This window comes from Oncorhynchus kisutch, linkage group LG25 (genome assembly GCF_002021735.2).
Source record: "Oncorhynchus kisutch isolate 150728-3 linkage group LG25, Okis_V2, whole genome shotgun sequence".
Lineage (NCBI taxonomy): Eukaryota > Metazoa > Chordata > Actinopteri > Salmoniformes > Salmonidae > Oncorhynchus > Oncorhynchus kisutch.
The window spans coordinates 26,584,973-26,608,284 of NC_034198.2; the positions used below are offsets into that span (position 1 = coordinate 26,584,973).

The window sequence follows — 23,312 nt, forward strand, 5'->3', positions numbered from 1 at the left end:
TGCATGTGAACTCCCAATTTGGATTAAGATCAATCAATTTTACAGTAGTGATGGTAGAACAGCACATAGTTATATTCACATGCATTGCTAATATCCATTGATACTTGCTTGCTAGGCATACTTTATGATATAGTTCATATTATGAACTACATCATCAAGCAAGCATCATTGTATATTAGGAATATCGTAATTTTAAGAATACTTCGCAGAGTAACAGGTTAAGATATTAAATAACTGCTGGCACATTTTTCTCACACCACTGAATTGTAAATGTTCTTTACGGCATGATAAATCTGAACTGATAAACTGAAAAGTATTATTTATTTTTTAAACATATCTCATGATTATAAGATTACTGCCAGGCAGAATCCTTCCCTGGCACCGTTTTAAGAACAAAATATTTAAAAGCTTCGTTTTGATGGGGCTTTGCAACCCGTCTATATAAACCCCATCTGGCATGGACAGTCTAACCGTAACTGTTATTATCCGTCAGACAAAGTGTAAAATGAACTCCCCCTTTCACTCTCCCAACCTACAGCAGTTACTACGAGGAAAGAACTTGAGCTTTCCAACGACAAAGTTACAAAAGGCTTACTGGCTCATTTACATGCTCGAATAATGGCTGCTGAATGCATAATCTCTTGCATTTAGGATCCTGTAATCCCAACGAAGTCTTCTGATGTGTTTCGATCCACATTCCCCCATGAACAATTAACTTGTAATCTCCACAAACATACATTCTGTTTCTGCCTATCTGATCAGCGATGCGTCAGTGAAAGGACTCCGGGGACCTGCCAAAGCGCTTTCTGATCCCATGGAGGTTCATGTAGCATTTAAGGGCTCAACAGTTCCATAACGCGCATCTAATTATGAAATAATTGAAGCACATTGTATGATCAGAAATATGTTGTATTAGTAATTTATTTGTTTAAAATATAGGCCTAGGCATATCGGACATGTCATTATATTTACATGGATTATTTATATATTCTTCGTAAGGCTACTGTAGACCTATTAAAATGGTTGAGTTATTGTTATAAGAAGTAGGCCTAATATCAACAGTTAGAAGTGAGGGTGGTGTTGGGATGTGCAATTAGGATAAATAGCATTATGTTATTAAAATATCATGAAATTGGAGTTAACAATGAAAGTATGTAATAATGTTTTGAGAAAGTTAAGCCAAACCATTCATTATCGGGTGTTTATATCGATAGGCCTACTCTCTCTAAACACTTCCGTCAACACAAGAAAATCACTATAAAGCAAACATGAGGATTTTGCATAATTCTGGACAGAAAATGTGTTAATCTAGGTAAGCTACATACAGTATAGATCTAGCAATGTTACATGATAGTTCAAATGTGCATTCAGATGTGATCAATAAAATGAGGGTCTAATAATTATGCTGCCCACTGATAAAGATTAGTTTAATGAAGTTTATTTTCAGTATGAGGATCAATACTGGGAATGTTCATTTCTGGTTCATTTGTGGGAAATGGAAAATGTCTTCTGGCTAAAGGGAATCTAAAGGCAATCAAGGAGAATGCCCATACTTTTCTGCAGATGCTCCCAGATGTTTAAGCAACGTTTCTACTGGTGTTAGTTGCTGCATTAAAACTCGTCTAACCCCCATGGGTGTAATTTGTATTCAGAACTCCTTCGTTTTCTATTTCTGCACTTGTGTAATCTAGTGTACGTTCAAACAACAGATTGTATTAGGCCCACGTGTAAACATTGCCAACTGCACTGGATAATTATTTTGCCAGCCTGCAAAGCAAATATTTTGCTGTCACTACACCACAATGAATGAACAGAAACAAATACAAGTTAGCAAGTACCCTACGTTGAGGAATCAATAGACCTACCTCTTATGTGGACTGTATTAAAACGTTGTATACAGTCTATAGATATGTTAGGACACGGTCTACAAATTCATTAAAAAGTGACATTAAAATACAGGCATTATTGGCAGACTGCATGATTCCAATCACTCAAGGCATCCATATTAGGCTAATAGACCAAACATATATTTAGAAATAGTTTTAATCTATGAATAAATAATCCACCGGAATAAATGTCCTTAATTGAGGCCATATTAGATACATTATGACATGGCATGGACAGACAAAGCAGCATATATGGTTCATTATATCGGTTTTATTGAAATTTCATCCAGGAACACTGGGCAATAATAAATATTTCATCAATCATCAAGAATGTACAAAAATAAAGACGCAGGGTCTCTGGGCATAACAAATAATTTCCAGGAAAACAATCATGCTTTAGTTGTTCTGAAGCCATGCTAAAGAAGTTCTACATACAAATGGACACAGAATAACGCCACAAAGCTAAAAGCATTTTCAGAATTCTATGGAGTAATCAAGATCCATATAATGTCAACCTTTGTCGAACTAAATATATAATAATACAATGTTCATACACTGTAGAATGCGATTTCACCATCCTTGTTACAAGGAAAGGACATTCTTCACTTTCACAAATGATGTAAAAAACAAAAATATGAAATCTGCATGCAACTTTCTTCGCCCTTTCAGATCAGCAAGTATGTTGTGCTACGATCACATTCAGTGCTCGAAACGTAAGGTTACATTCAGACATCTACAGCTTAATGTTTTAGAAGTTGTTGTTTTTTTTACAAAGAAACATATGTACACTGTGTGAATCCATCTCTGGTGACACCAAATAACCGGCAAAAGTTTTACCATGGAAAAAGTATTTTCACAGGATCTTTGTTACAGGGGGGATATTTAGGGTATCTCATACGCAAAAACAAATAAACAGACAAACAATGCATGCATTGAGGTTCGTTCTTCATGTCCAATTCACAATTTACTGTAGACGTTGACACCATTCTGTATCGGATGTCCCAAATTACTTCATCACGTCCTTGTTTTCACTTGTAAGTCTCGTCAGTCCCGCTGAACTGATAGGAATATGAGGGGGTGGAGGTACTTGACATATGGGGCACGGGCAAGGTAAACCTGACCAGTGCTGGAAACCGCTGCCGAGTTGAAGAGGGGGTGCAGGGGCACTCTTCATTAGGGAATGAGGTGCTCGGATGGAGGTTAGTCCCGGTAAAGTGGTGGTGAGGGTGGAGGATGTGGACGAGGACAGCGCGCTCCCGAGCAGCGGATGCACCTGATGCGCTGGGTTGCCAGAGTGCCCGCTCACTGTCCCGCAGTGGAACGTAGAATGATGTCCGCCGTAGATTTCTCCAACCAGCCTTTTCATCTCGTCCAGTGAGCTGTTGAGCATCAGGATGTAGTTTCTGGCGAGCAGGAGAGTGGCAATTTTAGACAGCTTTCTCACGGACGGACCGTGTGCATACGGCATGACTTCCCGGAGGCCGTCCATCGCCAGGTTCAAGTCATGCATCCTCTTGCGCTCCCGTCCGTTGATTTTCAGCCTCAGATGCTGAATCTCTTGCTCGGTCACTTGCTTCTTGAGTTTGTACTTGCTCCCGCCAGGTGACTTTTCCCCGTGCCTGGAAAGGTGCTCGCTCGTCATCTTCTGGAGGAGTTCGTTCTGCGTCGAGGACACTGAATTGAGGTGGTCTCTGAGATACATCCCATCCATGTCTGGTGAGGAAGATCTGCTCGAGCTGGAGTCAGAATGCATTTTATTAGCTCGGTTTGGGTAGGAGGTCGCTGCTTCCCTCTCTATCTCTGCCCTGTTTTTAAGTCACACTCTATCACCCGATTCTGTCGTTTGAGTTCCGTCCTCTTTTTGGGAAGGAGGTGTAGGTAACAACGAAAGAGTCAACACAGTGGGCTTGTTGGCCGGATAGCTGCGAGTAATCTTATCTCGCGGGTGCACCTCTTGCTCTGTGGTGAGGTAAAAGAGCGCTCGGAGTATTTATAGTGCTGCTTGAGAGAAGGGAAACAAAAAGAGCCCTCCTATTCATTTCATAATGGTCTTGTTAGGATGACGTCCCCATTATTATACAGGGCGGTGTCCTTTGACTGTCCCATTGACCAAAGGGACATCTATTCCTATTCATTGTAATGCCACCGTGGGGGGAACACTTCAGTCCTGGATCATCTGAAACCAAGACAACTTGAAAACTCTCTGTGGCTCTCTAGAAATAATACCGGGTTAGTTTGAAAGTATTGTTTGATCAGCTTCACTTTGTTTGTAATGCATTTTGTAAATGCTTTTATTAAAACTGGGTAGCACTCAAATTCTGGAAATCTTGACATGTGGTGGAGCCTGGTCATGCATCGTGTTTTATTGATTGTGTGTTTGGGATCGACCACTATATTCTCCAAATCGCTGGAAAATATGTTCATTTGCAGTATGCACAATGTAACTTTGTCGTGCTGTCGAGAGAGAAGGAATAACATTGATGAGTTTCGCTGCGGTTTAGGATAGACTGTCAATGACGGACGCACAACCGGACGTTATTTTTGCTCAAGAGCAACATAATAGGATATATTCCATAATACCACATGAATAGCCTGATAAGCAAATCGATTCTAAGTCTATTCAGCCTCATGGCGTTTCAGTAATTAGCAGTTAACAAGGGGACTTCCCGAAAACAGATAAGATATTGATTTAGAATTTGATAAAAGCAAATAAGGTAGCCTATCTCACACGTTCCCGGTACATACATTAGACTAATTCATGATATGCTATCATTATAACGTGCTATAATATGTACTTTATTTGTTTATTAATTCATTTTCAGATCCTGTATGAAAATGCATCTGTTTGACCTGATTTGATAAATCTTCCGTTTCTCACTATTCTCAGCCATGCAGGAATCCGCGTAACATTGCTTATATGTTATCTGACTCTCGTGGTTGTATTTGTAATAAGGGAAGTGACCTTCCACCCTAGGTATACACCTGCCATAACATGACATTTAGATCTGAAATTAATGTATTATATCATCACAATTATAGGCCATGTATGACAGCCAAAAAATAGTAATCCCCATCAGAGACCAAGCTGGAAATGGAATGGACCAGGACGCTTGATGCACAACTGCAACAGAGTAGGTAGGCTACTCAACTTCCAATCAAAAACTACATGTGGTTTTCATTGAGTTTATACAAATGATTCACACAAATATACTGTGTCATTGCTTATTAAATAGAGGATTTAGTATTATGTTGAAAATATTTTTGAATTGATTATGACAACAACCACAACAACAACTATTATTATTATGTCTATATTAATAACAATGTTATGTCATTAGCCTGTTGTAAATCTTGTTGCTACATAAGGTGTGTAAAAATATAGACGTAATAGTCCTACCTTTTTACCCCTACAAATCTCATTAAGTGCCTTACTATATTTGGGGGTAAAATGCGACCACCTCCAGAATGGAAACCAAAGTTAGGCTTGAAGATGAATTGCCCAAATGTAGCAACGTAACCCGGTTTTCCTAAGGTGGTTGGTTTTAGTAGGCCTATACTCTATGCCTGCATAGCCTAATGATATTACATTAGGCCTAAATATATTGCTCATGTGGTACATGTGGTAGGCCTTCATGGCGTACTGTACCACCATTCTGAACCTTGAATTGCTTATAGGTTCAATTAAATATCTGTTCAATTCAAACAGAAAATTCTAAACTTTTTATTGGCCTAGCTATATGCTAATAGGCTGATTATTTACTTACTTTTTCTAAATGTGTAATTTACATTAGCCTACATAGGAATTCCAACCCTTTAATAAGATAACTTTCAACGAATATAATGTATCCTTATACTGCAGTAGTCTCATTTCATTTGTGGAGAGTATCAGCAATATTGTGATAAACTTTAGTCAGTACATAAAACATGAAACAATAACGAATAAGACATTTAAAAAGTATATAGGAAAATGTTCAACATCATAATAATGCTAATTATTATAAAAGTAATAATACAAGTAATAATAATAATAATAATAATAACAATAATAACACCACCAATCCTCTAGTCATGAATAATGTTATAATTGTGTTAATAATGTTCATCCTTAAAATAAATACATTTAACCTAGAAACAGAATGTATGGCAGTCTATGCACATCAGTGAATCTTATCCTGTAGAAATGTTGATGTAGAACTATAAAACTTGTTGATGAAACCTTGTGTCCCAATGGACAGAAAATGACCACATTTACAGAAACCACTCATTATCACTTAATTAGTCATTTCATCTGCATTATATTGGACACAAATATATACAACCATTTGAAGGATGACTGAAAACTAGAAGATAACTAGATAGAAATTAAACTAACTCGATAGAATTCGATAGAAATTGAACCAACTCTGTGATGAACTATCATAAAACACATGAGAGATACTGGGAACAATATTACTGAAGTTTAAGAAAACATTGAGACTAGATAGTTCCTATCTTCAAAGGGGCATACTCTTTTGTCATGGAGGAGAGGAATAATTGAATGCACAGTAATTGGAGGGGTACAAGCATCATCCATCCAATAGTGCCAGCCACAAAAAAAAACTCAATCTCATATTCTACTTGGTGTTCCACAGCAATAAAATCCCCCACCATGTCATTGTTGGAATAGAAAAGAAACCATCCCTCATAAAGGTGCTGCAATGCAAAGAAAAGCGCTGGACTTCTTTGCTCTCTCTTGGTGGCATTTGAAAGTTTAAAGCTTTGAATACCAATTGCTTGAACTGGACATATGTGAATCCCTTTTAATCCTACTAATCCTGTCCCCAAGTGTTTCTTTGTCTGTGGGGCAACCACATAGATCTAAGTGAAAGTGTTCCTAATCCAGGCAATGTGGAGAAATGTCTCAATGAGAGAGAGCCAGGGGGAGAGGGAACTGCTCCGAGGCGCAGGGAGGTGAAAGGAAGGTGTCATGGTGGTTTGTGTGGCTGTGGAGTGGGGGGGGGCTCACCTACTCACAACTGCCCCAGGGGAGGGAAACACCAATCAGCAGAATGAGTGAGGCCCCTCCCACCCTCCCACCAGTGCACTAGGCCCACGCTGCTTACCCTGCACCAAGGACCAGGACATTGGCCTAAATTGAGGATTTAAAAAAAAAATCCCTCTTACTTAGCGGTACAGTCCCAGCAGGTTGCCTCTAATGTGCCTCAATTCATTTCTTAAGCCCCTCTGCTTTTTCATTATTCACCCCATCCCACGCTTTCTCTCTTCCCCACGCTCTCGGCAGCTTCTCCCAAAACAGACCTGATGCCATTTAGTCATACAACCCTGTTGGTCAGCTTAGAATGCTGGCAGAGAAAACAACTCCTTCAAAACAGTCTGGTTTTTGGGCATAACAAGTGCTGTCTGAAAAAGCTTCATTGTGTGTAGCCATATGTTTTACCTGTTCATATACAGCTCATGCTAGATACTTGAAAGTTGTTCTTCAACTTTCAAATATCTTCTGTCTGATCAAAATCATCCGTAATAATCTTCTGTACGATCAAAAAATGGTGAATATAAAAAGTGCAGTATTGTGTCATCATCAAAAACAACATATAACACACATCACATTTAATTTCCTGTGTTACAGGAGTTTAGATGCTGTGCTCTCTAAAGCCCCGTTTATACCTGGGTCTAACATTTCTTGATCTTGTCCACATTCTGATTGAGCTCACAATTTTAGACAATTAAAAGACGCATTGTGATCTGATCTTATAAGTGTTAACAGACAAGATCAGATCAAAATCAGGACAAGATCAGGATTAAGGATGTATGTTAATGTAAAAACAGGGCTTCTGTCACCATGGCCAGAATTGGAATGAACTACTTTTATTGTGGACAGAATGAAACCTCTTGATGGACCACATTGTCAGCCCTGCATGGTCGAGGAAGTTGAACAGCCCTCCAGCTCTCCACAGTGTCTGGGTTGGATTGAAATGTACTGTATACAAAATAGTGTACTGTACACAAAAAGTGGACTTTTACGTGTGCCTGTCTCAGAATTTAGAATAAGTAATTTGTATCTATTTCACAATAATCTGTGATAATAGGTTGGTGTCTGAGGACCAGCACAATCCTCTGGCACAATGAGCAACACTGAGCCGCCCTGGATTTACTGCTTACGCTGTGGGTGAAGTGAGTTACACCATGGACCAAAAAAAAAATATTTGAGATTCTTTGGGCCTTACTGTTATAAATAATGCTTCAACTATATTCTGTTCATAAAGTTTCACTCTTAAGTTTCTTCAATCAGAACAGACAACCAAAGAACAGATACAATACCTGATCAACAGCTTTTAATGAAAGTCCATGTAACTGTTTTTTCTATTAACTTGTGGCCATTTGAAAATGAATGTATTCAGATTGAAACAGTAATTTTATTCAGCAACGCATGCTGAACACAGAATATACACATGACCAAGTTCAGGGTCGCGTTCAGGAGTGTGCAGCATACTGAACATTCCTTACTCATGTTTACATGTCTATTTTACACAACATATTTCTATCTGAATGGCCTGTTACTTTGGGACACTCCTGAACAGACCCTTGGTTCCCTGGTCTCAGCACGTAAGTCCTTTAAGAGGATCTATTCAGCAGAGACACAATATAATTAGCAGCACAACAAACCACAGTTTTTCAGCTGCTCCCGGGTGGCCTGCATGGCCCAGTGATGGCCCAATAACCCACGAAGGCCCAACAGTAGTAAAATGTGAATGAATCAGCAATAGTCAGCATGTAAAGTGAATGTACTCCACCATCATCATTGAAACCAGACAGAATGAGTTCAACATCCCTGGATTGAAAAGCCCTGGTCTTGGTGGGAAACATCCTGCCACTATAAGTCTGAGTGAGGGGTCAAGGTCAGAGCCGTGTCTTGGAGGCCGTCAATGTTTTGCTGAATGTTGAAGTAGTTGGTTTGATAGTGTTGCACAAGACAAATATAATTAAATCATTATTCTTTTCATTTTTATTTGGTTGCATCCATAGCTCTGTCTATGAATTTGAGTGTTTACATTTCTCCAGACCAATCCCTCAGCTTTTCACTGAAATAGAGGTGGGGCCGCCGATTTTGTTATTGTTTCAATTAAGGATTCTAGCTTTAAGACTTTTCCAATCCAGATACTGTACCATGGTGTTGCTGAGTTAAATACGATATATCAATAAAACGTTATGTTCCTTGATTCTGTATTCTGTTATATGACAAGTAAACAAATCTTCAAATTAGAAATATCTAATTAACATTACGATCAAACAATAAAAGCTCCCTAATTAAATGGCTCACAAGGAGCTTCACCATGAATATTTAGGTTCTAATTAATATTTGGAGAGCTGTTTTGTTCTGAGAAGACATTTACATTAATTAGGCAAAACAAGAACATTTACATTTCAGTGCTAAATGTGCTCTTTCATGTTCTTTGTTGAATTGAAAAGTTCAGAAACAAAACTCTCTTAAGCTGTTTGAGGCATTCAGGGGTATTTAGTTCACAAAGCTGTAACTCACGTAATACTCACTCAATCAAAACTCCCTACCCAGGCCATTAGCACTGTTACTTTTTAAAGGCGTTGAAATGTTGAAGCAAGCACTTGATCTAGTTGAAAACACTTTGAAAACTCTCAAGTAAGTCATGTCTTCATGATTACATTTTGAGCTTTGAAAAAGAATCTTGGAAATGCATGTAGCAGATTATTTTTTACAAGAGGAAGCCTATAGTATGTCCAAGTCTGTTCTCACTCATCTCAATCTTTTCCATCCATTGATAGGATGGGCATTAAATGCTGAAACATGTAAGTGATGACCTGTTGATTTTGGAGTTGTACGATGATAGTGTGGCATTACTGGTGAGGTCAGAGGTGTCAGGAGGAACAAACACCCTCAAAACCTCCCTTATAGTGGTTGAGTGCTGGTATGCCTGCGTGGTTGTGGTTCTGTGCCTTCTCTCAAGCAGCCAGATGGCCCACGGGCCCTGGTTTAGCTTTAGCATGGCTCTGTCTGTCTGGTAGGTAGAGCTTGCTGACTAGAGACTTGGACTCCATCGCTGTACCAGCCCCTCAGCGCCTTCTTTTAACCGTCCCTTTCACTGGGGACAATTGTTCATCTCCCATGCCTCTTTTCAGGCTCAGTTTCAGCCTGGCAGCCCCTATTCTGCTTTTTATGTCACTTTGTGTCTGGTTCGCCCCCTTCCTATGGGTGCACATGACCAGAAAATGAAGGTTTGCATGGGGGCTCCCCAAGAAGGGAGTAGGAGAGAACAGATTAATATGTAAGCTTGGCAGATAAGCTGGACAGAGGAGGGGTGCATTGTGCTAGAGTGGGGTTACATGTAAGGAGAATAGGGACTGGCCTTGCTTTGGCCGCCAACAGGGGCTGGTGAAAAGCTCACTGTCCATTGTCTGAACCAATCTGAGAGGGGTTGTTTCATTAATTACACATTCGCACATATCGACAAAGTGGGAGGTAAGGAGTTGAAAATGCAGATGTGTGTGTTTGTGACAAAAAACAGACTGAAAAAAAGCCTTGATCCTGTCCAAAGACATTTTGAACCAAAATGACCTTGCAGTCTTCAGTAAAAGATGGAGGAGAGGGAGGGCTTCTCCTCCCCACCCATACTGCTGAAGAGCATGGTGGCCCTGCTTGTTCCTTATCAATGCCCCTCGTAAGCAATAAAATGATCAGGTCCTCCAGAGTCCTCCTTGTATCTTGAAGCACTACCACCATATATTGCCTGGGTCGTTCCACGAAAAGAGTGCCTTTTGCGCAGGGGCGTTATGCACCCATTATTTTAGAGACCGCACTCTTCTGGAATTTTACATTTTTCAAACACCTGAAACTGTTGTTTTTATGCAATTTAGAGTCATAATCATTATGTCTAATTATATGTAAAAAAAAATATATATATGTATTTTTTCTGCAGCGGTTATCTAAGCATAGCGCTTTACTTGTTCAATTGTCATTTTAATGAGGGTGTTATTCTGACGTGTAAATTACATATCTCAATATACTGCACTAACACGCCTAGGATATTACATCCAAATTACACTATGTGGGACTATAACACACATCAATACAGGCATGTATCATGGAATCATAATTAATACACAAATATCATGATATTATCATAAAGTATTTTTCTGCGAATCTAAGCATACCTCTTGAGCTGTTTGTATCCTCCTGACTGGTGGTTCTTATTTTAAACAAACAAAATATGCTTCTCTGCATCTCTGCTAAAATCTGGGTAAAGGATTGAAAGGAATGACAAGAAACTGCCATGTGGGGAATCATAATTGACTAGTTTCAGCAAATGTCATCTTGTTCTTGATACCATATCTTGTTTTGAGGTGTTTAGAATGATTTCATGTCAATGCTAATATGGCTCAAATATGTTAGCTAGCTATCCTACAACTGTAACAATGTATTTGAGAGAGAAGAAGTGCTCATTGTGCAAATGTATTTATGTTTTCAATAAACATTGGAGACTAACTATAGTTTACATGTTGTCAACAATCTAAGCCAACCCTGTCTGTTTTGTCCCATAGTTGTGCAAATGTTGATTTTGTTAAGATGAAGTCATCAACCCTGTTACTTTATTTGGCACTTAATGGACACTTACTATAGTCAAATTTGTATTTAACCACTTGAATTGGGAAAACATATTTTTTATTAAGTTGAACATGTGCTCTTTATGACATAATTTTAACAAAAAAGAATCCTAGTAAATGACGCTTCTTAAAAAACACCAAATTGGTGGAACGAACTGCCTACACTGCTGCTTAGCCACAGAACACGTAGGGCACAATAGGCAAGACAGCCCAGAGAAGTATCGTTTACTAATAACACATTGGGTAAACGTTGTCTTTATCAGCTAAGAGATCCTCATCAGGGATGGTATGTAAGTGCTTTCCAGTTGGAAGGGAACTTCTTCCTCCCAATCACCATTACCATGCCTCTCCAGGCCACTAGCACACCCCTTGTAGACAGTCTGGGAGGGGACTCACTCTACATCTGTTCATAGCTATTTTGAATATCTTTTTGTCATTCTTGATTTTGCAGAAGAATGTAACAATTCAGATTTGGCCAAATAGGAAAGTCCAGTGTTATCAAGTAGAGAGTACATTGTGATCTCTCTGAGGAAGTTAACTAAACTTTAAGAGCAGTTATGATTTTTGCAAACATTTACCATTATTTTACAGAATGAGTAAGTCGTTTGTGGCCATGAAGATTGTGTGAAAACAATATGACCGAGCTACCCCGTTCATCTCAAGGAGCTTACTTGCAGCACCTTACTCTCCAAAGAAACTGATTGAAAAAGTGCATTTATGAGCAGCCATGATTTTATAGCGATGTAAAGCCTGTCAAACTCTCACCCCCAGTCTATTTATTTACTCTAGGCTGGATGTTAGTCCTGGGGGTCATTCCTGTACAAACTCTTATTGTTGGTGGCCTTTCCTCTCCTTCTGCGCTCTCCTGTCTTTTTTTCTGCGTTCCCTCTTTCTTTTTTTATTTTATCGCACCCAAACACAAGACTCGCAGGCGGGGATGTCTCAACCAAACAGCAGCAACAGAAAGGGCTGTAGAGGAGCAAGAAAATAAATGCAAAGCCTTCCTGTAAATACAGCAAATTAAGTCAAATCTCCATGTACATGGAAACTTGTCTCAAAACTGCCACAACAAATGTACCAGAAATGAATGACTGAAAGTTTTCCTCTAGTCATAGTATAAAGAGTAGGAATAGTATGAAAGTATCATCTAGTCAGGCTGCTCCTCCAAAAGCTGATAGAGATTATGTTGGGAAGGTTGTAGGATGTGTCTAAAAAGAACATGTGAGCCTTGCCTCCGGCCTGTCAATCACACTACCCTGATGACTATAAGCTGGCCGTCATGTAGTCATTAGAACTAACAAACCGTTACATGAAACAGAGCACACCTCTCACTCTTTCCTCTTCACCTCCATGTTCACCTTGTAGCAGTCCCCTGGGAGCCTAGAGCAGACCCATCACTGAGACAACATAGCTCCTTAGCACTCACTTTAAAAATATATCTTTTTTTATTTCTTAGCACTCACTTGTCAAGGGCCGTTATTTTGTGTCAGATACCAGTATGGCCTCCAGCTCACTTCATGGTTAAACTAATATTGAGGTAATTAATGCGGAAGGCAGACAGGAGGGAGTCGCAGCCTCAACCTGCATAACTGTAGCATTGAGAGCTAGTTGAGATGCTTTTGACAAATCATAAGGACTCCTCTTGCCAATCACTAAGTTGTAGTTGGATTGGAAAAAAGTGTAACATCAGTATATTGTTTACAGTATATTATTTATCTATAGAAAATAAGCAATTATCTTGTGTGGGAGATCTGGAAATAAATGCTGCACTATCCCAAATGTTCTGTGGTGTATTTCCAACATAATTACTTTATCTATTTTATTTGCATGGAATTGCATTTTTTTTAGTACAGTAGTTCCTTATCATTTCCAAACTATTACAGTGCTTCAATAGAACCCGAACACTCTGTACATTCTTCAAATCGTCTGCCGTGGAGTGAGACATTTTTTGGCAAGTGTAATGGGTTTGAATATTCTTCTGGATACCCAAATTCCTTTTCAGATGGTCCACATAAAAATGGTACATTAATAAGACAAAAGCAAATTGAGCCACACCAATTCATTCATGGCTGTGGTTGTTTGAATCTTCGCCCATAAATGAATAGCTAATAGGCCTGTGATAGGAGATGCAGCAATTTGGGGTATTAGTCTCATTTGTCGCCGTTTCTTGTCAAAGCAGAATCGTCCTCTCTGTGGAAGGAGAAATTTTCAAAGAAACAAATCATTTGCATATATAAATTATCCCTCTGAGAGTAGCTTTAAAGGGATTGTGTATATGTGTGTGTGCATGCATGTGCGCACATAGGGGTGGAGTGGGGGGGAGGGTGTAGAGCGAGAGGTGGCTAAGCAAGAGAGACAACTTGTCACACAGACCATAGCGTTGTTGGAGAAAGCTATCCATGTCCCAAAATGATGGAACATACGGGTTAGAAGAGAAAAGGATGAATGGTGCAAATCTTTCCTTTCAGTAACGGTGGGGAGCAGTGAGAGACGGATAATTTGGGGATATTATGAGAGTCATTCTAGCCCGCCCAGGCAATGGAAGGGAGTATGGGACATGTCTGTCTGTGGCTCTCTCTTAGGGCCTATGTTTTTGTGCTCCTCCTGGCCCCGCTCTGTTTTGTCAGCACATCAGCTAATGGAGAAAGTTAATTGTGTTGGTTGTGAGGCCACCTGTCACACCAGCCTCATTTCCATACTAATGGGGTGAGAGTGGCACGGACAGAATGCCTTGCCGATGACTGGGAATCATGTGGGTTCTATTCACCAGCTTACTCCTAAAGATATATACATGTACGCATGCGTTAAATGTACGCACACACACACACACAAACACACACACTATCAGATATCCTAAAACTGATCTAAGTTACTAGAAGTACAATTGAAATGTAAAATCTCAAAAGCTGTATAATAGAATCAACCATTTTCATATTGTCACTTTTTCTTCCTAATAGAAATGGACAACAGCCTGATCCCAAAATATGTCATTTTTGTTGTTGGTTTGATCAGATTGTAAATCTAAACATATATTCAACACCAGCTTCTCTAATAAAATACATAAAAACAAAAGGGCTGAGTTTGAATGTGTTATTTTACAGGGCCATCTGTACTCTTATAATTGTCCTCCAGTCCCTTTGGATACGTCAGTCAGTCTGTCTGTCTGTCTGTCTATTCCTGTCAGTCACAAGGTACTGGTGGGTGTAGGATCTGAATTTGAGCCAGTTTGCTACAGAAGGAAAATAATCCTGCAGCAACAGGAAATGTGAGTTATTATGTGGATTATTATTAATGGTCATTTTTGTAGGGGTTGATAAAAAGAATTGTAAAGGAAAATCAAGTAATTTCAAAGTGAAAATGACAAACTTCAGAAGCCTTTCTAAACCTCAAATACACTAGAAGTTTGACGTTTCCTGCATCTCCTGCCAGAGGGTGATCAAATTAAGATCCTACATCTGTACTGTATCAGATGTATTGAATCTGTAGAATTAAAGGTGCTCTTTAGTAACTGATGATGAATAGTCTTGCTCCATAGCAATCATATAGCTTAATGTCTTTAATCAAATAGTCTTAACGCGATGTTTACAACTCCTTAAGCAAGAGGACAAAGGACATCAATAGTTTTCTCAAAGTTGGATACTGTAACATATTCTGTTAGGCACATTTGAACAGAATCTTAATGGGACTTACTTAAAGTAATATACTTGTTCCTGTCCTTTTTACAAATTGTGTGTTGAATAATTGACAGTTTAGGCCTGTCAACAGAGTTAAGCATCTTTATGTGACATTGTACAAAAACATTAAATCACAGACTTTCATATGGGGCTGTGGTGTGTGTGGCTGTGAGCTATAAAAGCCAACAGCGCACCCCACATTTTTCAAGTTTGTTTGACATATTTAAAATGCTAATAACCAGTTTATTATGTGCTATATCAAATGCAAATGCTTTGTTTTACTGCTGCAAAGTTCGGGCCAACATTTGCATTAGCATATCTTATGTCTGTCTCCTTAGCATGCAGTGGTGGAATGAACCCAGCCAACAGCTCTATAAATTACATGAAACAGTCGCATTAGATAAACAAGCTAAAATGATGTTGCCATTAAGACCTGCAGCAGTGTCTCTCGCCTAAATGAAGGTGCCTGGCCCTGGCAGCATATGGTGCACAAATTCCTTCAAATCAACACAATCCCAACATTATCTGGACGTGTCAAAAGAAGCAGATGGATTTTAAAACAATCATGTAAACAGCCTCTTTACGACATTGAAGAAAACGGCTAAATGTGTCCCTTTTAATATACGCCTGTTTGCCAGCTCCTGTGAAGGAGAAAGATGGGGGTTCATCCCATACATCTCTATTTAGTGGTAAACACAGTGTAACTTTAGTTCATTATCAATTTACTTAGATGCACTGACTTCAATTTTAGAGATGTAGTATATCATATGTAAATTGTCTTTGATAGATAGGTGATTATAGTTGGTTATTGTACTGTTTCACCATGAAAGGGTTTGTGTTGGCTTTGTGTTGACTGGAACTGGTAATAGTTTTATGGTAATAAATTATTTAAATGCTGTGTGGTTACTGTACTTTGTAAAATACTAAATTACTTTAATATTTCAACAATAAATCAATTAAACAGTGACACATTTGTTAGATAGGTTTCACTTTTTATTACGCCATTGACTGCATGCAGAATATCATCCCTGCACATGCTGCATGTATTTCGTAAAACTTTGGATTTGACCTGTGGAGCGAGTATGGATGCACTGATCCAGGGACATCTATTCTTACCCTAACCCTCACCATAACCATGAAATACCAAATGAATGGGATGACACAGTAAACAGTATAATGATCAGGGCACCACTCATGGTCATGGAACCCCCTAGTTCGGCCAATCATCCTCAATCTAATCCCAGTATTAGGCTTACAAAGTAAGCGCTTTCCTCTCCAACTTTCAACAGATGGCCTGACGTTTGTCTCCCTGGACAGGACGCCTAGCTGTGTGGACCACACTGGGTCATCAGAGGAACGATGGGACATGGCCACAGCCCTGTCCTCTGCTGACTGCTTGTCTTTGGGCAAGTCTCCACTCTGCCTCAGCATCTCCCTCTCTCAGACACACTCACCCCCGCACTGCAGCAATGTCTGGCAGATTGCAGCAGAGACGCCACTCTCCATCTGCACCTAAAGATCCGCATGCCCTGACAATGAGGTGACCATGTCATCGCCGGCACAGAAGCAGAGAGGCTAGTGGGGAGGGAAGGATGCTGTGTGTGGGTTAGGAGGGAGGGACACATTAACAAGCTATAAGCTCAACTGCCTTATCCATAATGCATTGTCTGGGCCAATTTACATGGTGTTGGACCCTTTGGGAAAAGAGGATCATCAATCACATTACTTTATTAGCTTTTCTCCCTTACCCTCTCCCCTTTCTCCCTTACCCTCTCCCATTTCTCCCTTACCCTCTCCCCTTTCTCCTCTTTCCCTCTCTCCCCTTACCCTCTCTTCTTTCCCTCTCCCCTTTCTCCCCTTTCCATCTCTCCCCTTACCCTCTCCTCTTTCCCTCTCTCCCCTTACCCTCTCTTCTTTCCCTCTCCCCTTTCTCCCCTTTCTCTCTTTCCCTCTCCCATTTCTCCCTTACCCTCTCCCATTTCTCACTTTTCGCTCTCCCCTTTCTCCCCTTTCCCTCTCCCCTTTATCCCTTTCTCCCCTTTCTCCCTTTTGTCCCCTTTCTCCCTTTCCCTCTCCCCATTCTCCCTTCCCTCTCCCTGTTCTCCGTTTCCCTCTCCCCTGTCTCCCTTTCCCTCTCCCCATTCTCCCTTTCTCTCTCCGTTCTCCGTTTCCCTCTCCCCTTTCTCCTTTTCCATCTCTCCTTTCTCCTCGTTCTCCCTTTTCTACCCTTTTCTCCATTTCCCTCTCCCTTTTCTCCATTTCCCTCTCCCTTTTCTCCATTTCCCTCTCCCCTTTCTTACTTTCCCTCTTCTTTTTTTTGTTCCCCCGCTTTGTCATGGTTGTTGTGCCGAGTGCAACTGGCCCCATAAAAAACTCCAAACAGCTTAATTGCTGGGTTGTAAAAAATGTGCATGTTTGTGATGCCCAGAGTTAGGGATTTGAGGGAGTTGGTTACAGGGGTAGGAGGGAGTATTAGTGTTGGTAGTGGAAGTTAAAAATGTTTTATGTGGCATCACCCTCATCAAATACATTTCCATGATTTCCCCCTGAATATATTCCCAACTGAATTACAAGAACCTGGACCAGTTTCAGGTTAAGGATCTGTTAGGGTCAAACACGGTTTTGTCACCATGAACTTGTGATACATGCCTGGATTACTAAACAGTCTCATTTTCAGACCAGTCTTTATAACAACAACAAAAACAACTAATCATGAATACTCTCATTATCATTAAATCCCTAGTTACTAAAGCAGAATTTGTCTGTTGATGACTGACCAAATAAATAGGTGAGGATAATTTAGTTTATAACAGTAAGTATATTGACAAAGGAAACACCAATTGGTTCCAAATTTAGGTGAAGGAAATTGTTCTTTCTGTAGCGATAGAATTTTGAGAATGATGAATTGGAATGGGCATAATCTACAGAATCTACAAGATAAAGACTGAAATTGAAGTTAAAGTTGTTCATATTTGTAAATCAGTTAACTGAATTCACAAATTCTGATCTAATAAGCCACATTTATAAAATGAAATATGCGGACATTCTTTGATTTAAAAAATGTAATGTAATTATATGCTAATGTAGCAACATGTGGCAATGTATTGAGGCACTGTTGATATTTTTAAGTAAAATATGAAACACAAATGTTTTGAAAACATTAGAAGCATTTATCAACACCTGAAATAAACATGTATATGTTATTCTAATAGGGGGAATTAAGAAAATAAATAGGGCACAGAATCTATTATCAGTTAAGATTTGTTTGTGTTTATATTTTTCTCAAAATTCCACTTTTAAAGAAGAGAACAAAAAATAGATAATTATTGATGAAAAAGTGGAGGAAACGAAAGATGGTTTACAAGACGTGCAGTCTTGATGCGCTTGTGAAAGACGTAAAAGTAGCAAAATATTGTGTTTGCAGCAAATGGAGAAGGTTGTGAGAGGCAGGCTACACCACAGTCACAAGCCATGCAGTGTGCTGCCCCAGCCTCACCTCTACAGCACCTCTCTACTAATGCCAGTCAGCCATACTAATCCTGGTAATCACTGCAAAGGAGAGGGATAGATGAGATGGTGAAGGAGCGCTGCTTCCGTGTGTGAGGGGAAGGCAGGGAGAGGAAGTCAGGGGAGGGCAGGGAGGGAGAGGAAAATCACCGGTGTCCTAAACCCATCAAAGTGCCAGTTTGTTTAATTGTTGGCACATCAACAGAGCAGACGAGAGCTCCCACCTCCCTAACTCACTCATTACCATCACCCCAACTCTGTCCATAATACACCAGACTCCTCAACACCCTGACAATGGGACAACAAACTGCCCTGAAAAAGGGGATTATAATTGCAATCATATATGTGGTTTTTTTAACATGCACAGCATACTGTACCATTAGTATCACAAATAAGTAATAATTTGCTAATGACAACATTATGTTGAGTCAGTTTAGGGGCAATTAAAGTGAGTGATATTTACATATGCCTAATGAATCACAGTGCGTGGCAGCTTGAGGGAGGCTAATGAATATTCATCCAGGCATTCTCACCCGCCGCAGCAGTTTATAAACTGAATTATGGTTGATTTGCCCTTTTAAAAAATGAACATGGGCGCATCTCCCACAAGGAGGGAATGAACAATAAAGGCTGATTATAAAAATGTTTTAGTGGTAAACTGCCGGTGAGGAGATCAGAGGCTGATTTTTATAGACTTCCCCAGCTTTCATAAAGAGCACGCCTTTGCGTCTTTGTGAAAAGTGAGGGACCAATCTGCCCACCTCCTTTTGGACTCAAGATGGCACTGGGGCCAATGGTATGGCAGTGATTTGCCCTGTAATTTCCCATGCTTGGCAGTTTGGTTCTAACCCCTCAGGTGCAGGTTCAACAGGCAATCAGTACATCACACAACTTACAGTATATGTTTTATCATGCAAATACTACTGTCAGTTTAGCAGGTGCTACACCACATGATAAAGGACAGGCAAGAATATACAAAAGGCTGTAGAATGTTCATAAATATAATTGTATTATTATGTTATTTGTGTGTGCGAGATGCATTTACTGTACTTTAAAACTCAAAATGTCAAGTTATGTGATCTTAACAGCACACCCAGCCATTCGGTTTATGTTTATGATTCAAACTTTTTTCTTCCCATTGCTTACAGTAGATGAAAGGTACTTTCAATTTGTTTCATGAAGTTCTGAAACACTGGGACCCCTGTATACCATAATATAGTTCCATGAGTGTCACTTTGGTCCTGTTCACTATAGAGTGTCGTCAGAAAGTATTCATACCCCTTGACTTATTCCACATTTTGTTGCGTTACAACCTGAATTCAAAATGGACTAAATATATTGTTTTCTCATCCATCTACATACAATTCCCCATAATGACAAAGAGAAAACATGTTTTTAGAAATGTTTGCATATTTATTGAAAATGAAATACAGAAATATTTCATTTACATAAGTATTCACACCCCTGAGTCAATACATGTTAGAATCACCTTTGGCAGCGATTACAGCTGTAAATCCTTCTGGGTAAGTCTCTAAGGGCTTTACACACCTGGATTGTACAACATTTGCCCAAATATTATTTTTTAAATTCTTCAAGCTCTGTAAAATTGGTTGTTAATCATTGCTCGACAACCATTTTCAAGTCTTGCCATAGATTTCAAGCCGATTTATGTCAAAACTGTAACTTGGCCACTCAGGAACGTTCACTGTATTCTTGGTAAGCAACTCCCGTGTAGATTTGGCCTTGTGTTTTAGGTTATTGTCCTGCTGAAAGGTGAATTCATCTCCTAGTGTCTGGTGGAAAGCAGACGGACCCAGGTTTTCCTTTAGGATTTTGCCTGTGGCTCCATTAAGTTTATTTTTTATCCTGAAAAACTCCTTAATGATTACAAGCATACCCATAACATGATGCAGCCACCACTATGCTTTAAAATATTGAGTGGTACTCAATAAGTGCTGTATTGGATTTGTCCCAAACATAACACTTTGTATTCAGGACAATAAGTTAACTGCTTTGTCACATTTTTTGCAGTATTACTTCAGTATTACTTTTCTGTACAGGATTCCTTCTTTTCACTCTGTCAATTATGTTAGTATTGGGGAGTAACTACAACGTTCTATATCCATACTCAGTTTTCTCCTATCACTGCCATTAAACTCTGTAACTGTTTTAGTCACCATTGGCCTCATTGTGAAATCCCTGAGCATTTCCCTTCCTTTCCGGCAACTGAGTTAGGAAGGATGCCTGTATCTTTGTAGTAACTGGGTGTATTGATAAACCATCCAAAGTGTAATTATTAACTTTACTATGCTCAAAGGGATAATCAATGTCTGCTTTTTTTTAACCAATAGGTGAACTTCTTTGCGGGACATTGGAAAACCTTCCTGGTCTTTGTGGTTGAATCTGTATTTGAAATTCACTGCTGGACTGAGGAATCTCACAGATAATTGTACGTGTGGGGTGCAGAAAAGAGGTAGTCATTAAAAAATAATGTTAAACACTATTATTGCACACAGTGAGTCCATGCAACATATTATGTGACTTGTTAATCACATATTTAGGCTTCCCACAACAAATGGGTTGAATACTTACAGACTCAAGTCATTTCAGCTTGTCATTTTTTTGTCATTTGTAAAAATGTTGAAAAACATAATTCCACTTTGACGTTATGGGGTAATCTGTGTAGGCCAGTGACAAAAAAATCTAAACTGAATTTTAAATTCAGGCTGCAACACAACAAAATGTGTAAAAAGTCAAGGGGTGAGAATACTTTCTGAAGGCACTGTAGGGCAGTGATCGAATACAGTAAAGCATTTGCTGTGTATGACTGTGGTTCCATTTCTCATTGGTAAAGTCCATTGACCACCAGCCTCCCTTTAGAAAGGCAGCAGATAAAATGTTGCGGTTGGCTAAATACTGAATTCAATAACTGTAAAATACTAAGCAAGAACAAACTTTTATATTGTTTGTGTGCACCCTATCTCCACATTGACGGCCCATTGACCAAACCATACAATTAGAATTCTTGTTCTATATGGACCAAACCCTCATTGTATACAGTGTATCAATCAAGATTCTCTCATCTTTGTCTTGGTATGAATAAGCCATGGATTAATACACTGCAGTAACCAACCTTAACGACAAGATTGTAGTTATTAAACAGCTACATGTGGAGTGAATGCAACCACTTGATGGTGAGGGAACCAATCAATATTGAAATTCAAGACATGCCTATGCACCCAATTCTAGTTCATGCTGTTGAGAACTGTTTTTGAGTAAGATATTTTGGTACCATCTGTGTTTTGTACTTTCATGGAGTATTTAAACCATTGCAAAATATGGAGCATCTGCTTTGTGCATGTCAATTTGGATGATAGGCCACCTTTTATTCTGTGACATTCTCACCACGTAACATGTCTGCCCCCTTGTGTTACTTTTTGCATATTTCCCAAAAATGACCTTTTACAACTATATCCAATAGATGTCACTGCTGCTTAGGATTGATATCACCAAGCATTAGCTTTAGGCTAGCTAGACTATAGCAAAGATTGTATATTATATTGAAAAGATAGTCAAGTGACCGCTCTAACAATGGAAATACATGTCCTCCAAGACGGAAGGCAGGCGGGAGGAGGCAAGATCAGGTGGGACCATTCTAGCCAATGAGAGGGCAGATACGGGTGTGAACAACAGGCCATAGAGAGGGAGGACTCCTCTTTGTATCTGTGCCACTATAGCGTCTGTGACAGCATGAGCAGCACCATTTAGGCTTTCTCCATTTTAAAGTAGTCCATTTTCTTCTTCTTTATTGGCTGATTGCGCCCAACTCATAGGAATACCCACCCAGTTGACTACTTTAAAATGGTGGAAGCCCTAAATAGCAATGTCCATGCTAAAGCGGGTTATATTCACGATGAGTCCTCTATCTATCTCTATGACAACAGGCACAACTCCCATAAATCGTTTATTCCCACTTATATCAGTGCATTTGTAACAACCTAACTATTACGAAACGTCTATTCGATCAAATAAGCCTCACGTAGCAAATTAGCAATTATATTTTTTGTTGACCAAATACGACACCACACACAAAAAAAAATTCCACTTAGTGGGCTTATTTTCGTAGACGATTTAGGGCGGAGTAAAACCTCTCTCTTCGCCACTTCCTCTTTGACTATAGTGACGCAGCGCTAGTAATGACTCAAGTTTAACTTTAGTATTGTACTTTATACCGTACGAAATCAAATTGTTGCAGTTTAATTGATCGAGCTGTCTGTCATGCTTTTGGACCATGGATTTCATTAGCAATAATGCCATTGCAATTCGTATAGATGTAGTTCTACACTGCACATTTGCTATCTGGTAGAGGACCAGGTAAATTCTTTCCTGACTTCCTCTACAGTTGCTGCAACATACCTTCATCAGACTGCATTACACCAGAGGGGGAGCACCTAAACACTCTTATTTACAATGCAGTTAAAGTATGAGGCTCTGTGTAGCTGAGGGTTGGTTATGAAGACTGGTGCAAATAATTGTCTATATAGAGTAGACATGAGGTTATGTGTAATTACACATATCCTTTTATATGCATTACATTTGTTAATAAACTCAA

General features: G+C 39.4%; 1 protein-coding gene across 1 annotated transcript; it reads right to left on the bottom strand.

Annotated features, from left to right (window-relative positions):
* Window positions 1–2,143: 2,143 nt before the first annotated feature.
* LOC109870055 (oligodendrocyte transcription factor 3) lies at window positions 2,144–3,846 on the bottom strand. The gene has a single exon (XM_020460374.2). It carries the CDS (start codon window positions 3,637–3,639, stop codon window positions 2,893–2,895), a length of 747 nt encoding a protein of 248 aa, XP_020315963.1. The 5' UTR covers window positions 3,640–3,846; the 3' UTR covers window positions 2,144–2,892.
* Window positions 3,847–23,312: the final 19,466 nt, after the last annotated feature.